We start from the raw sequence: 17,137 nt of genomic DNA, 5'->3' as shown, positions 1-17,137 counted from the left end.
CTATTGTTCAAAAGTTTGTTGACAGTGAGGTTTTTTTTTTTATTTTATTTGGGAAAGTCATTAAATTGAAAATTAAAAAAGAAAATTGACAAAGTCATTTTGAATGTTCTATTTTTACAAATCACAGTTTCCACATAAATATTAAGGAGTACAGCTATATTTAACATATTTTCAATGTTACTTTAGCAGCAAATCATCTTATTTGAATGATTTCTGAAGGATTGTGACTGATGTGCCTGAAAATGTAGCTATAGATAATAATATATTACATTTGAATATATATCAAAATAAAAAAACTTTTTTACAGTATTGCTGTTTTTACTGTATTTATTATCAAATAAAAGCAGCATTGGTGAGCATCTTCTTTCAAAAACAATCTTACCAACCCCAAACTTTTGAAAGGTAGTGCACATTTATTATGCTTAAAAATAAGCTTTTATAGCATGTGACATATGTAGTCTCTCCTATAACATACTTTTATTTAAAGCTGCTAAAAGCAATTAACCTAAAAATTCTCACAGTGCACCATAAAAATCAATTACAAATCAGACCCTCGCTATATAAATTCTGATCAAAAATAGTTAGGAAATCATGCTCCATCTAATCAAAGGAACTTTTCTTAACCAGTTAGTGCAATGTTGTTAGGCTAAACTGTTAGTTTGCTACCTAAAAACACAAACAACACAATAAAAAAATGACATCCAATTCATATTAATCCAAAAAGTTATTACCGATACAGGCAACTAGTGAGTGGAATGAGATTTTTTTTTCTTTCTTGTTGCTTGTGCCATTTGATGTCAACATACATTCATCTCATTGTGTAAGAAATGGCACAACTCAAAAAAGTAGCAGGCTTTGCAGAAAACATAACTGCAAATAAGTCTGCAGGCCCCTTTTGTATTTATCTCCCCTTCAAGATGGAATCTATCAGTCGGTCGCTCTTATCAGAGAGCCAGTATCCAGCCATGGCCGCCACGGCACCCATAAAGATGGAGGTAAACACCAAGTCCCCTTTAGCCGCCAAAGTGGCCAATGCGCACAACACCACCCCGAAGAACATCTGCTGCAGAACCTCGATTTCATCCTCCTGAATGTCATCAAAAAAACCTTTTTCTGCAGAATCTGAGAAAAGATACAGAAACATAGAACATACTAAGACCATATTTAAAAAAAAACATGCATTTCAATTTCTATGTTTAAATGCAGTGTCGTTAAAATTACATAAAAACAGTTGGTGAAAAAAGAGAATATAGATATCAATGAACCACTTCAGAAGACATTCTCTTTTTTTTTTTTTAAGAATAATGTGCATTGATAAATTATGCACTGTAAGTTTAAAGTACACACGAACATTTATTATTAGTTCAGGGTTAGTTCACCCAAAAATTAAATGTCGTTCCAAGCCCGTAAGACCTCCGTTCATCTTCGGAACACAGTTTAAGATATTTTAGATTTAGTCCGAGAGTTTTCTTACCCTCCATTGAAAATCTATGTACGGTATACTGTCCTTGTCCAGAAAGGCAATAAAGACATCATCAAAGTAGTCCACGTGACCTCAGGGGGTTAGTTAGAATTTTTTGAAGCATCGAAAATAAATTTTGTTCCAAAAATAACAAAAACGACGACTTTATTCAGCATTGTATTGTCTTCCGGTTCTGTTGTCAATCCGCGTTCACGAGGCCAGTGACGCTGATGACGTAAGACGCTGCTGACGTGTTATCTGGTGCGTCCGTGTATTCGGGTTCAAATAAATATGTCTGGTTAAAAAAAAATGCAAGTCTTCCCCTGTGTCGAAATCCTTAGACATGTTTGCAAAGATTGTTTTTTTTACTGTGTGCGTCTCCCTCAGACTGTAAACCACGCTCGGGCGCACCAGATAACACGTCAGCTCGTCTTACGTCAGCGGACTCATGAACGCAGATTGACAACAGAACCGGAAGAGAATACAATGCTGAATAAAGTCGTCGTTTTTGTTATTTTTGGAACAAAATGTATATTTTCGATGCTTCAAAAAATTCTAACAAACCCACTGAGGTCAAATGGAGTAATTTAATGATGTCTTTATTGCCTTTCTGGACAAGGACAGTATACCGTACATAGATTTTCAATGGAGGGACAGAAAACTCTCGGACTGAATCTAAAATATCTTAAACTGTGTTCCGAAGATGAACGGAGGTCTTACGGGCTTGGAACGACATGAGGGTGAGTCATTAATGACATCATTTTCATTTTTGGGTGAACTAACCCTTTAAAGTAACTAAAGTTCAGTTTCAAGTTTTCTTTAAATATAAATATACATTTTATAAATATATTTTCGGTAACACTTTAACATTAGTTAGTTCATAGTTAACCGATGTCAACAATTGAAAAACAATGAACAATATTTGTACAGCCTTTATTAATCCAGCATTTATGTTAATTTTAACATTTACTACATTATGAAAATCAAGTTGTATCAGTTAACATTAGTTAATTCACGGTGAACTAACATGAACAATCAATGAATGACTATTTTTATTAACTAACTTAAACAACGGTTAATAAATGCTGTAAAAAACAATATTGCTCGAAGTTAGTTCATGATAACTAATGCATTAACTTATGTTAATGAATGAAACTTTCACTTTCGTTTAACAGCATGTTGACTCCCAAGACAATAAAGTTGCATGTAGAACAGGTTTAGCAACTCATGAACACAAACATGAATACGTTCTCTCTTATAATGTAACAAGCACAATACACTGAGTTACACGAAACTGCAAAGGTCTTTTGGGCCAGATCTAATTCAGCGTTTGAAGTTCAAAGCAGGCTTTTATAGTTTACTAAAACTAAAAACACAATAAATATTTTGGTTACACTTTATTTTAAGGTGACAGTTATGTTGTACTTACCTCAAATAAGTACTCAGTAATATTAATTAACTACATGTACTTACTATAGAGCTAAGGTTTAATCTAGAGTAGACGTACTACACTCGCCATGTTGTCATTATCATGTGATCTACCAGCGTCAGTTACGTCACTTCACTGCCATTCATTAGTCCTCTCCTGTGGCCTCATGGGACAGTAAAGTGCCCATCGTATACACACTTCCGAATCTCACAGGAAGTAGTAGGTCATCCAGGTACTTTTTGCCTACTGTTTTAAGAGTACTGTGAAGTGGGACATACTTTCTTTTGTAACATGCTGTTTTTCGCCAACTATATAGTAGGGAAGTGTGCGATTTGGGATGCAGCTAATGTTTCCAGCTCACCTGTGGTCTGGCTCCTCTCACAGGTGTTGCCCGTGCGTGTGTATCCGCCTGCACACTGACAGAGAAAAGATCCCTCTGTATTAACACAGAAGACATTGACACCAGGACAGGCCAACACCTCCTCGCCACACTCGTCTATATCTGCAGGAGAAACAGAACACAGCTGTCATTTCTCAAACACACACCCAACCAGCATAATGCTTACTGAAAAATGAAGACGAGAAAAGATAAACAGCTTGACAATTATAGAACAAATAGACAATTAAGAAATTATATTATTGCAATATACTAATGATAAAAAATTATTTTTTTTAAAAGTATTGCAGTTTTTTAAATTGTTAACTTTCTTGCTGGAAATGCGTATTATAGCCACAAGATGGTAGCATTTCAAGGACAGCCAGCCAAGTTAGTTTACCATTAACCTTTAAGACTGAGAGGGCAGGCAAAATAGTGTTTTCATTTTATACTCCTAGTTATATTTTATACTTCAAAGACTGAAAAACGACACTAGTTAAATGGAATACAACTCACCTATGCATCTTATGCCTGATGACCTGAAACCAGGAGCACATTTCTTACAGCGGGCAGCTCCTCCACCCATACAGCCAACACAGGCCTTATCACATCCTGGAAAAATAATAAAACAATGTAAACAAAATAAAAGGAAATCAGTGTTATCAAGAGTGTTACTCTGGCTAATCTGTGTCTGTTAATGATAAAATACCTCTGAAAGTAAATCCCACTGACCTTTGCATTCATAAGAGCCATGGGTGTTCAAGCAGTAAGTGTTGTCGGGACACCGATCCAGATCAGTACCACATTCATCAATATCTGTCAACGTAAAAGAAGTGAACCTCTGAATGAAACGGAGCATGAGGTGAATCAAGCGCACACTCTGGTGATCATCTTACCCACGCACAGGTTGTCATGCAGGATGAATCCGGTGTGGCACTGAAGACATTGGTCTTTCTCTGGCCCTCCACATGCTTTGCAGTACTCTGAGCAGTTCTGACCCAAAATGAGATGAAAAAGGGCCACAACGAGCGCAGTAGACAGGAAGAACATCCGTGAGGGGGACATCACTCTCCACGCATTAGTGCAACCCTTCAAACGCCCACTTTCCTCAAAGTTTAAGCTGGTACGGAGACGTTCTAATTAAAACTCCTTGTGAGATCTGATGATTTTAAAAACAGGAATTTGTTTGAGGACAAAAAAGTTACAAAAACTTTTAACAATTTTAAGGTGTGATCTTTTATCCAAAGCAGCTTAATTATATTATTTAAAGTGTTTGAGGTGTGAGAACTCTATGTTAAATAAATCAGGCCACTGCATTTATCAATTATGATTTTAGACCATAGCTTAACTGTTATTTCAGTTGTGATAATTATTAAAAAAAATTAATACATTGCATTTATTAAACTTTTTTTCATTTCACATTTCTGTTTTTGTACATTGTACATTCTTATTGTTTATTTTCAGACTGAGTTAGTTTAACTCTATTAATTCAGTTTATTTATTAGAATTTGTCAAAACACAAATATAAAATTAAATTTATACTGGTGCTTGACTTGAATTTTACCCAAAGTTTCTACATATTACCTTTTTTGAGCGTGAGCATAAAGTTATATAAAGTTTTGGTAACACTTTATTTTACGGTGATGTTAGTTAGGCTACTACACTTACTATAGTAATAACAGTAAATTATGCATGATTAGGCTACAAGTAAACCCTAAACCAAATCGTAACTCTATAGTAAGTAGGCTTCATGTAGTTAATTAACTCAGTCGCCTACTTATTTAAGTAAGTTCAATGTAACTACGTCACCTTAAAATAAAGTGTAGGCTAATATAAGTTTTTAATTACGATATTTGTTTAGATTCGTAAGAATTGTTAACAGGAAAATTATATTTAGCTTGGCTATATGTTAACGTTATTTTGAGTTGTTAAAAAAAAATCAAAAAGCAGAACGCATGGAATTCGTTCACCATGGAATTCGTATTTGAAATACTCACAAACATGCGATATGAGAATCTACAGTGATGGTTGGGATGTCCGTAAAAACAGTTTCCCAAGTTCGAATTCAGGACGCAACTCTCTCTCTCTCTCTCTCTCTCTCTCTCTCTCTCTCTCTCTCTCTCTCTCTCTCTCTCTCTCTCTCTCTCTCTCTCTCTCTCTCTCTATGTGCGCGGTTTGGCGGATAATTACAAATTAGCTATATTATGGCGAAGACTTGCTTCATGAATATTGCACAGGATATTCCAGCATCGACTGCTAAACGAAAAAGCTTGCTCATTAAAATATATGAGGTGACATTCCTTTAGCGGTGATCCGTTGGCTCATGAATATTAAGAAAACGTCTTCGCTAAACTATCAACTGCTTCCTATGGGAATCACAAATGGTTGACCAGCGCGGAGAAAAATAACACACACCACATGACTACATCGGATAAACGCTGCTTCAGGGTCATTCTGGTTTTTTTTTTACCTAGGCCACAATAGGAGAAAGTCTCTGGTTTTTTAAATACACAATAAAGATTTAAACTGGAACAATTATTGTACCTGACTTTCGATTCACCAAGTCTTTTTCTCGGTTTCTAAAGAACTTCTCTTCGGTCATGAACGCGCAAAACCAGTGCAGCAGGACGTCGCGCGCGACACACAGCTCTTCTCACATAACAGCGTGTATTTTTAGCAGCGGCTCTGGTGGTGTAAAATATTTGTATGCTGTTCCCCTCCTTATCTTCTTTTTATAGACTTGCCTGATGGTTAGTCTTGTATGTTAGTGGTGGACTGTGGTTGGCCAGTCTGACCAGCTGAAGCATGCCCCAAACTTTTTTTAAAAACCAGCAAACAGACCAGGCTGTAAAACCAGAGAACTGAAGTCTAGCTAGTTTTTCATTTATTCATTTCCACTCAAGTCAGCCCATGACAGAACACTATAAGCACCAATAAACTGTATAATTGAGTACAACTAGAGCATTTCAAATGCATGACATTACAAACGTCCATTTAACAAAATAAGCCACGTTTACATATGAAATTTATGTAGCCTAAATATATATTATTGACAAACACCATGTTAGAGCTGAGATGAAAAGGATCAATTAGAGGTAACATCTTTCCAAATATAAAAATATATGAGTAGGCATTATAGGCTACATATTCTACAGAATAGCCTGTAGGCATATGAACTCTTTTAATTTGCAGTTTATTTATCCATTTAATTTCTTCATTTAATTCCTGTAGCGTCTGTACTTAAAATTTCCTCATGTGCACATGGACATGCAGACTTCCTTCTTAAGCAATCCTCTGAGGTTATATCCAGGTATTGTAGGCCTAAATATACCAAGGTACTTCATGATGGGATGGTACTATGGCACATGTCTAAAAATCTTTAGTATTTCCATACGCACAGAAAAACATGACAATACCATGTTTTAGGACGTGCTATTACCATGGTACCTTCTGGTACTTGTATGTAGTCTGTCCATAGTCCATAGTGACAGACATTTTAAAAACAATGTTCCGCTGTGATGAGAGAGAGAGTACATGACATGTCAGTGCTGTTCATTTTTGAGAAAAACTCTTTCCTCAGTGTCTTCCGTGTCTACGCTGAGTGAGTCGCTTTGAGTGAGCATGGTTTCAGTCCTCGCCCTCGTCCTATTAGAAATGTTCTGCACTCCTTTGGCCAGCTTCCTCCGTGCCCTTTTTATCCACCACATCTTTTCCAACTTCCCGCACACATTATTTGGGCTTTCCACACACAGCTCCATAAGTAATCCCTGAGACTGTGAGGGCAGTTTATAGAGCGGCAAGCCCCTGAACAACACTGGCAACTCCTCTTTAAGGCGAGGTTCCTGACAGTCTAACTGCACAAGGAAGAACCGCTGAGCAGCGCCGCCCTTCTGGCGGTCAGCTAAAATGCAGGCCAGGGCCGATGCCAGTGTATCTGAGGAGTATGTGGCAGGATTGCTTTGTTTTTCCACTGCAATGTTCCAGTAGCACTCGGCTCTCTGTAGTGTTGATGGACAAAGCAAAAGGAGGGCTTTGCCTCCGTGTTTCTGGATGTGATCGAGCTTGGAGTGGAGCCACGCTGCCGGGCCGAGAGAACCAAGCTCTGTTTGGTTCCACAGGTCGAGAAATACTCCGAAACCCAGCTCAGAAAGCAACAGGCCCAGCCTACACACCAACTGTGGGTCGGTGGCTGAGGAATGGAGCAACAACACCTGTCCCTTCATATCTAGAGAGACAGAAGAGTTAAATTAAGTAAGTAAATTAAGACAAAACATTATTGGGAAACCTTTCACTATGCTAAAAGGCACAGAACCTGATTTTGCCAAGTACAACATGTTCATAGATCAACATCTTTGTTGATCCAAAAACAACATTCTAATCAACCAATCAGATGGAATGTTGTTCCAGGATCAACAAAATATGTTGACCCAGGAATGCGTGTTACTCTGCAAAATCAGGATGTGCACTTCTTACAGACATAGACATGCATAAACAGCTTGTGTACCTTGAGAATGACATCTGTCCCATTCGCGAGACGCTGTGAGAGAAACATTCAAGAATGTATAATCGCATCAATTAAATTAAATTAAATTCAAATTTATTTGTATGGCGCTTTTCACAATACATATTGTTTCAAAGCAGGTTTACAGAAAGTGCATCAGACATGATTTGAAACCATTGAAAGAAACTCAGTGTAAGACACAGAAAAGGCCAAGATGGATGAAAGAACAGAAAACGAGACATGAAAGAGGAGAAGAGACAGACAAAGAGCATGCCGAGATGAAATAAATGTGTTCTACACAGATCAGCACAAAAATATGTGCCGTTGACAGACACATGAATAGAACCATTGAGAGCAGAGAGAATGCAAAACGGACACAGAGTCTGTCTGGTCAACATCTCAAAAATCTCAACAAAAAACAACTGTCTCTTCAAATCTTCTGGGCTCAGTAATATAAAGTTTCTGATCAGTTGTACTTTGGCATAACAGTCGCTATATAGCACAAAAATGCTGAATTTACATTAGAATCATTGACACAATGATATATAATAAAGTAACTGAGTTTTTATATATATGTATATAGGCCTATATCATGGTGAATATATGACAGATTTGTATAAAAAAAATTGTAAATAAAAAAACCAACATCACGAATACATTATTTATATACGCCATTAAATTAAAATATATACAGTATAATAATAATAATTGTAATAGAAGTCATTTTATTCATTGTGTTGTAGTTTCTTTGTTGCTGAGAGGAAATCGTCTTACTATATAAACAGAGATGCTGTAGAACGTAAAGACTTACATTTCAGTTTGTTCACCAGAAGAAGTACTCCAAAAATAGTCAGACAAACAAGGATCAGCGATAGAAGAACAAGAAGGCTCCAGTACTGTCGTTCCACTAAAACAACAATACACCATGAAACAACTGATAACACCTGTCATATATATATACAGTACAGCAAATGTTGGTTTTAACACATCGAACACACAAGCATCACCATGATCAAATGACAATGAATGGCAGCTTTAATTAAACAGTATATAGGAGATGTTTTTTCTTTTTATAAACTTACAGCGATGTTGACAGTACTGCACAATCTTTCCATCCACTTTAACCTGCAGACAAACACACAACCAATGAATAATGTTTGCCATGTTCATGGTCTGTTTGCACTAAAATGAAGTGAAACTAAGGAAATTAAAAAGGGAGATGAAGTGCTACCTTCACACAGAGTTGCAGGTGATTTCGAGACGTGATATTCACAAATTTCCCGGATGCCTGCAGAGCAAATAGCATAATAGCAAACCACTTTTTAACCAAATGGAAAAACAAATATTGGCTTTGACCTCAGTCTGAGAGTAGATGTGATATTCAATTTCAAGACAGCAGTACGGCCCATTCAACATATTGTTTTGTTGTGTACCTGGGAGTCAATCATTCAGCTTCAAAAGTCCAAAAGTCTGAGATCACTAGTGAAAATGCTTCTATTTTGCCTTCTTTCAGATTTAGATAATACAAAATTGTTCATTACTAACTATTACAATAACAAAAAATAGGTAACACTTTATTTTATTATTATTATTATAAAAGATCTACTCGATTACATCATTTGCAGTGCTTCACGGGAATAGGCGGAGCTAGAGCTCTTTTTTCTCACTAATTGGTGGAATTTTCTGAACAGCATCATGGGTAATGTAGTTTTACACCATGGATTCTGCAGTTCAATTTTATATGGAACAAAAAATATTATGGGCTGACAAGTTCAACAGAAGCAAATATCATTGATTAACAACCCAGTAGTTCACAGCAAAGCTGTCTTTAAAGTTTTTTTAAATTATTGTTAAAAGTTTACTTCCCAATGGAGAAAATGAATGGAGGTAACCGACTGTTGCACTATAGGCAAGAACACTTGGTTTGTGATTTATTGAACGGACAGTATTTCTACTGTCTCAAGCTTCATTCCGTTCATGTCAAATTTGACATATTCCCATATATTTACCCATAGCATTGTGCTGTTTTCTTCCCAATCCTTCAAGTGCTGCTGTCTGAATCCTTTAATTTCTCTGCAGTGTCCATCTGCCTCGAGCTGACACGGCCACAGTTCAGCACTTATCCTGCAGGGTACCGTTAAGTTCCAGCTCATCACCGGCTCATCATCATTTGTCTTGATGTGGGCCACAGACACTGACATGTTTCTCAGGACATTGGCATTAAATTCTGCCGGAGAAAAACATTGTAGGTAGACAGAATATATGAATATGACATTGAAAATCATCCAGATCTAAGACACTAATGTTAGCTTTTATTTTCAAGAAAACCGTAGATCTTAGATCAGTATAGGGTTTTTCTTGCAAGAGGGCCTCAAGATGACTTAAATTGATTTACAATATAAGATGTAACAAACATTAAAATAACCCAAAGCAACTTCTTATTTTAATTCAGACCCACAACAACTGTTTGTCTTTTTAAAGAACTAGGGTTCCCACTGTCTTGAGAACAGTGAGGTTTCTAGAAATGGAAAAGTCATGGATTTTGATGATTTATTTTTCTAGTTATGCCAAGCTATAATTTTTTTTTTCAAAACATTCAAAAATATATAATTTTACAAAATGTAAATGTGTTTTGAAAATATACAGTATTTGTATTCATCCTTAACATTAATATATAAAAATATATATTTTAAATATATACTTTTATTAATCCTTATCCTTATCCAGAAATTCACAAACAACTAGAAAAGTCATGGGGCCATTTGTGGAATTCTGTTGTGGTTTTACCTGTTTTATTGTTTTCAAAGGGACAGTATTCTGAACGAGCTGTATTCTGATCTTCTTTCCAAGCCTAAAGTGTATCAACAGACAAAGGGCATGTTAAAATAATGTACAAATGTGTTTTAGCTAGTGTTGAAGTACTCAAGATCGGTCTTTCTGAGGGTCTTGGTCTTGCCTCGGTCTCGTCCCCATTTGTACTCTTTCTTGTTTCGGTCTCAGGTTGAGAGGGATTTTAAGAGGGAAAGACTAAGAGGGTCAAGACCGCACTAAGTTGCCAGTGTATGTTCTGATTTATTTGTTAGCATCTGTAATGTGATTGGATGTAAAATGTCCTGCTTGAAATGCAATCCATAGCTTATTTCTAATTTGTTTTTGTTTTTTTTTTGTTACTGTTGTGCCCGGTCAGAAATCAATAAATGTGGATCTTTTAGATTAATTTAAGGAGTGCTGGTCTGGTCTTGGTTTTTATTCGGTCTCGCACTGCCTTGGTCTTGTATTGGTCTGGTCTCAACCCCTTAAAGTCTTGGTATTTTCTTGGTCTTAACACACATTGGTATTGACTTGGTCTTGTATTGGTCTCAACCCCTCAAAGTATTGTTCTTTTCTTAGTCTCAACACAAATTTTGGTCTTGACTTGGTGTGGGTTTAGATGGTCTTGACTACAACACTAGTTTTAGCAGGAATTTTTTTGGGTGTGTGCATGTTTTAAAAGTACCTGGAAACACATGCAGTAAGTGATAGACTCCAGTGGAATGCTGTTATTTGGCAAGAGCTGAGAGAAAAAAAAAGGTATGATAAGTTACAAACAAAAGTCAGCTGACGAAAAGAACAAACTGGTTTGCATAGTAAGCGCAATGAGCCTTCAGACATTATTCGCACAGAAGTAACGTAACATAATGAAGTTAACTGACCCAACATTTGCCTTCTCTTCCACGTTTCATACACATAAATGTGGGGTTAGACGATTCTTTATCCTCATTGTTGGCTACCAGAACCTCAACCACATTCTCATGTCTCATAGTGATGATCCTGGGACCTAAAAATGATCCGCCAAACATGGAGTATTAAGTGAAATGTGGATGATTTTTATCATACTGTACATATGCTAAACATTAGGTACAAATAACTGTCCCGGGTTGAAGTGAGGACTCAAGGATGCAGAGGAATATGGGCTTTATTAAACTAAAACAAAACACAAACAGAAACTACCCCGTGGAGAAAAACACTACAGACTAGATTTGACTAGGCAGGAAACACACGACATGAATCATCAGACAGGCAGGCTAACAACAGCATGCGACGATGTGCGATAGTAGGGGAAACTGAACCAATAATCAGATAACAAGATGGGCAGGGTCAGACAATAGACAAGAGACACCAAACATGAAATCACACACAAGCACATGACCAACAATAACCAATCGCTAGCCATGAGCTTACACAGAACAAGACACGAACATGCAGCTAATGAGAGACACTCAAAAGCTGTGTGTTCACAGAGAAAAAGATAACATGAAAGCACGCAGCCAGTGAGAAACACTAGCGGTGTGTGACACAGCACAAGACAGAAACACAACAAGACACAAAGACAGGAAAATACAGGAGTGTCAGGGCTCTGTCACAAAACCACGAAACACACTAGTCTGAGGTGACAGAACCCTACTCCCCCTCAAATGAGGAACACAAGACTAGAGCATCACAGAACAAGATAAGACCAACACACTACAGAAAACAAACAAAACAGTCAACAAGACAGGAGAACAAAACAGACAAAAAGCAGGGAGAATGGGGAGCCAAGTCAACACAGGAAAAAAAAAAGTGGAATTGTAGAACCTATTCAATTATTCCTAAATGCCTGTTTGGCATTTAAAAGAGGCAATTACAAAAGAGTACTGTTTGGCAATTACAAAAGAGTACTGTTTGAAATACATATTAGTATGAACTGAAATAGGGGAAGCTATTTTGAAGTCAGAGAGATTCAGCAACACAATGAATTCAAACATACCTTTACACTGCTTTATGTCTTTGAGGTGTGGTGAGGAACATACTGCCAAGCGAAAACACATATTAATGATCACCCTCATGAAAGAATTTTAAACACATGTGCCCTTCAGCATAAACAAATAGTTTAAATAACAAGGCTGCATTTATTTGATCAAAAATACAAGTAATATTGTGAAATGTTATTATGATCTAAAATAAATTTTAAAAATATCTATTTTAAACGTTATTTTATTGTAATTGTAATTTATTCCTGTGATGGCAAATCTAAAATTGTAAAAAAAAATATATATATATATATTTCACAATTTTATTGCAATTTATTCTTGTGATTCACAATATTACTGTTTTACTGTGTTCAACATAACATGTGGAAAAACTAATTATTATTCCAAACTTTGGACCGGTAGTTGTGTATGTGTATATAGAGTGAGTAAAAGCAACTGCTACCTTGTTTTAATGTAGGGATATTAACTTCTCGTGACTGAGGGGACGACACAACTGTGATCTTCATGCTTCTACCAAAGTCAACATCTTCATACTCCACCAGAATCAGCTGCGTGACACAAAATTAAAATGTGAGATTAAAATCACCATCAAGTCACCATTTTATACAAAGATTTTCTTCACCACTGAAAATCAGGATTTTCCAGAAATTCTGCATTTGTTCACTGTTTACTTTTACAATGTACAATACACCTGACAATTTGGACTTGCCAGGCCTGCTAGAAATATTTATTTAAATATAAAATAAAGTATTAATTTTAAAGTTCCAAATACTACACTGTCATTACTAATTAATAATCCGGTCAAGTTACTCATACTTATTTATTTACTGAGAATTTGTAATACATTTGCTTTTTGAAAAATGTACTGTGTACAAGCAATCCCGCCTCACAGATCAGCCCACAGAGGAGAGCAATATGTGAATTTTCTGAAGATGAAATGAACACAGAGGTGAAAGACACTCACATTGAGAAGTTTGTGAGTTGCAGCAGAAGTCATTGTGAAGTGTAATCTCTTGCAGCGCTCTTGCTGCCTTTCTGCTGATATGTAGCATATCGTAACTACATGAAGAGAAGACAGAGTCAAGCTTTATCAATGCACTACATGGCAAACAATAGTCTTTCATCAAAAGCATACAGCGTGAGAAAATGTAAGCTTGCTTAAATCCGTTAGCAATGATATAAAAATGAAGGACTAAGATATTTTGAGGTTTACTTGGCTTACCTTGATATGGGTCTTCAAGCAGAGAGTGTTCCTTCTGTTGAAATTAGTGAGGCGTTAAAGGTTTTAATTAAAGATGAAATCGAGTGAGGACACATTCTTTTTTCAAAATAAAATTGAAAATGTTGTTTTGAATGAACAAAAGCTTACCCTTCGACCTTCTGGTGTGTTGTTTGGCGTGGAAACGCATCCTGAATCCAATCCTCCTGAAATTAGAAAAGTTTGTGATTATGTATACTATATGTTTGTGTACTACATTAGACCAACAACTGTAATATGCTGCTACTATGAGGACTTACCACTGTTTTCATCTTCATCTTCATCTTCAATATCGCTGTCCTCTTCATCCTCAGGATCAGGAGAGATACTCAAAGAGATGTCGCTCCACAAGCATGGTGTACAATCCTCCCCATGACAGCACAATTTTGGCGTCACGTCAAGAGAACACACAAACACACGACCATAGTCCACATTATGAACTCCGAGAGGTTCTGTATATCTCACACTGCAGTTTGAAAGAGCCTAAAAACAAAAACTTGGGTTATAATCTGATCAATATCTTGCTTGCCTGTATCTTCTAATAATCGTTGTATTACCATTTGAATTAATGCTGTTTGGTATGTATTATTGGCTCAAAATTTTTAAATGTATAAACAATATAACATTTAATAATAGAAGATGCTCATATTCATAATTAGATGTGCCTATTTTAAAATTATCTGTATTTCAAAAAGAATTCTAGAAATATTCAATCCCTAAAACATGGCAAAAGAAAAAATCTAGTTCTGTAAATTTAATTGAGGAATTTAATTTACTAGAATAAACTGACATATATAAAATATATATAAACCTTTTTCTTCTAGTCACCCCCCCCCCCACCCCGCACCCCCATTGATTCTATGTGCTGTTTTACAAATATATAATGTGATGTAATATAATATAATATAATATAATATAATATATCTGAATATTCTGTAAATTCATGTTAACTTTTACAATGTTCAATATGCCTGACAATTTTAGCTTGTCAGACCTGCTAGAAATATAAAACTGCTTATTTAAATATAAAATAAAATATTTATTATAGAGTTTTAAATATTAATCTGTCATTACTAGTAGGATCAAGTTGCTCATACTTATTTATATACTTAGAATTTTACATTTTTTTACATGTTCTGTTTTAAATAATATAATGATATGATATGATATGATGTGATACTATTTTGTGTAGATATTTTATATTTATAATATTTTATATTTAAATGAATACAAGAAATTAATAAAAGCAAACTTGTACAGTAAATTAAATAATCAACCTGAGGACAGATGACGCTGTTTTCTGGTTTATGTTCGACTCGTACCAGTGAACACACACAGGCGCTGGCCAATAGGAGCAGTTGAACTGTCCACCACGTCAAATCCATTGCGCAACAGTTTCACTCTCGTGTCCAACAGACGATTAACCGAAACTGGTTAAGAACAAAATCCCATAGATTATATCCTTCCCTTTGTAGTCTCTATGAGTCTTTAAGAGACCCCAGAGGACCATAGTTCTGACCGGTTCGGTTACACGGTCCGAATCACCCGTCCAGTACTCGAGTCTCCTCATGCAGGAAGCGCGAGAGCGCGCAGTTACGCAGCATACTGTCCCGGTTATCTGAAACACGACAGAAAACGATCAGATAGGCTACATTATTCCGTCATTTCAAGTTTTCAGCTACTGTCATCTGATTTGAGCTTCTGGGGCTTGTTGCAGTTTATGCAACCAACAACAGGTCCTAAAAGAGCAGTAAAATTGTGTTCGCTAAGAAGTCATCTGGTTTCCAGTATGCCCAGGTGTGTCTCCTTGAATGACAGATTAGCAGATAACGTGGGTGTTAATGAATCATGTTTGCTGCCTGGAATGTCTGGATTCCCGGTTCATTTTATTGTAACTCCATTAAGTTGCCCATAAACGTATTTGGACACTTATGTCATATTTAGAACATCGATAGTGACATTTATGTTAAAGATAGCACATACACACCTTTCAAGCTAAACATTTTATGAAAAGGATTGTTAGGTTTTAAATAACTTAAATAAAATTGGACATAGCTACAATTAAACTTTAAGACAACTTAGTGGAACAACTTAGTTAATAACATATAATGAACTACATCTAAATCACCAAAAACACCAGCTCATTAAACGTCATTAAGCAAAAATGACAAAAAAATGTGTTTGTAGATGACATTTCTACAACTTTTTTAAAATTGACAACTGCAACTCTTAAAATTGACATTTGTTACATTTTAATGTGTATTTAAAGTGCAAGGAAAGTATTTTAGTATCATAGTATTGTATTGTATTATAAAAATTAAAATAAAAGATCAAATATTACATCAGGAAAAAAATGCTAAATGCTAAAAAAAACAATGCAAAATGTTACTTACCGCCCAGAAGTCTTAATTTTAATTCATGGTTTTGAAGCACTTCAACTCCTCACATGACTTCGCTTCCATTGACACACATACATAAAATAAGAATGTGTGAGTTAACTGAGTGTGCATGAGAGTCTCACCCCTCCCAGCTAAAAATCAAAACACACACACACACACACACACACACACACACACACACACACACACACACACACACACACACACACACACACACACACACACACACACACACACACACACACACACACACAAATGTAAATTGGCTTTGTGGAAGAAAACGTCAGTATAACAAGATGTTTGTGTGCTCATAATTAACAAGGCCGCTGTATGTGAAATAGGATCTTGTTTATTTGCAGCTTTGTTAAACTATAACCAGGTAACTGCCAGGTGCAAAGTTTCATCTTGCGCATTCTCTGTAACCAAGTGAATTTGTTTAGCGGCTCTGTTTCACGTATCTTGGCAACTGGTTAATAACACTCCTGGATTTAAGAGTCACTGTTAATAACTGACAGCAAACACCCAAAACAGGGAGCAGTGTATAGTGAGTTCATCCAGATGCTTCATTCTGGGATAATAAGGCTCATGTTTATAAAGCAAGGATTGTTATCACCAGCAACACCCCAAAAACACCCATTCCTGAAGCTGAATTCCTTTAGGGGAGACTAGGGCTAGTTGTCACATATAAACCTCTATACAGGAGCAACTGTCAGGTTGGGGCATGTTGTCACATGTGTTGACCTGTAGGTAAAAATCTACACAAAAGTAGCTTTTTGCACATCTAAAGCTGTTTTATTGAAATCAAATTACATGATTTAATGTGACTGAATCAACCTGACTGCATTTACTGTTGAACATTTGCTGGACATTAAATACTATTCTGTGTACTGTTGTAGAAAGGTTTTAAGGCTAGATAGGTCTT

At 36.1% G+C, this 17,137-nt stretch overlaps 2 protein-coding genes across 7 annotated transcripts; both read right to left on the bottom strand.

Annotated features, from left to right (window-relative positions):
• Positions 1–309: 309 nt before the first annotated feature.
• On the bottom strand, positions 310–5,975 carry creld1a (CRELD disulfide isomerase 1a). 4 transcript variants are annotated; one of them, XM_077204021.1, is made up of 6 exons: positions 5,812–5,975; positions 4,164–4,426; positions 4,000–4,083; positions 3,784–3,879; positions 3,253–3,393; positions 310–1,122 (listed from the first exon to the last, which is right to left on the bottom strand). In XM_077204021.1, exons 2-6 carry the CDS (start codon positions 4,330–4,332, stop codon positions 902–904), a joined length of 711 nt encoding a protein of 236 aa, XP_077060136.1. In that variant the 5' UTR covers positions 4,333–4,426; positions 5,812–5,975; the 3' UTR covers positions 310–901. The 4 variants fall into 4 exon arrangements, with proteins under 4 accessions (XP_077060136.1, XP_077060138.1, XP_077060137.1 ...); XM_077204023.1 differs by having other exon boundaries at positions 4,164–4,387; positions 5,812–5,950; XM_077204022.1 differs by lacking the exon at positions 5,812–5,975 and adding an exon at positions 5,265–5,439.
• Positions 5,976–6,129: 154 nt separating this feature from the next.
• On the bottom strand, positions 6,130–16,503 carry il17rc (interleukin 17 receptor C). Of its 3 annotated transcripts, none has more exons than XM_077203997.1 (17): positions 16,210–16,503; positions 15,094–15,434; positions 14,077–14,299; positions 13,928–13,983; positions 13,781–13,814; positions 13,523–13,617; positions 13,001–13,106; positions 12,555–12,596; positions 11,461–11,585; positions 11,265–11,321; positions 10,556–10,619; positions 9,778–9,995; positions 9,000–9,056; positions 8,851–8,893; positions 8,580–8,675; positions 7,772–7,804; positions 6,130–7,492 (listed from the first exon to the last, which is right to left on the bottom strand). In XM_077203997.1, exons 2-17 carry the CDS (start codon positions 15,199–15,201, stop codon positions 6,810–6,812), a joined length of 2,040 nt encoding a protein of 679 aa, XP_077060112.1. In that variant the 5' UTR covers positions 15,202–15,434; positions 16,210–16,503; the 3' UTR covers positions 6,130–6,809. The 3 variants fall into 3 exon arrangements, with proteins under 3 accessions (XP_077060112.1, XP_077060113.1, XP_077060114.1); XM_077203998.1 differs by having other exon boundaries at positions 13,928–13,980; positions 14,080–14,299; positions 16,210–16,344; XM_077203999.1 differs by lacking the exon at positions 7,772–7,804 and having other exon boundaries at positions 16,210–16,344.
• Positions 16,504–17,137: the final 634 nt, after the last annotated feature.

Source organism: Siphateles boraxobius, unplaced genomic scaffold (genome assembly GCF_051911475.1).
Source record: "Siphateles boraxobius isolate OS27281-9 unplaced genomic scaffold, OSU_SipBor_1 5, whole genome shotgun sequence".
Taxonomy (NCBI): domain Eukaryota; kingdom Metazoa; phylum Chordata; class Actinopteri; order Cypriniformes; family Leuciscidae; genus Siphateles; species Siphateles boraxobius.
This window is presented reverse-complemented; position numbering and strand designations above follow the sequence as displayed.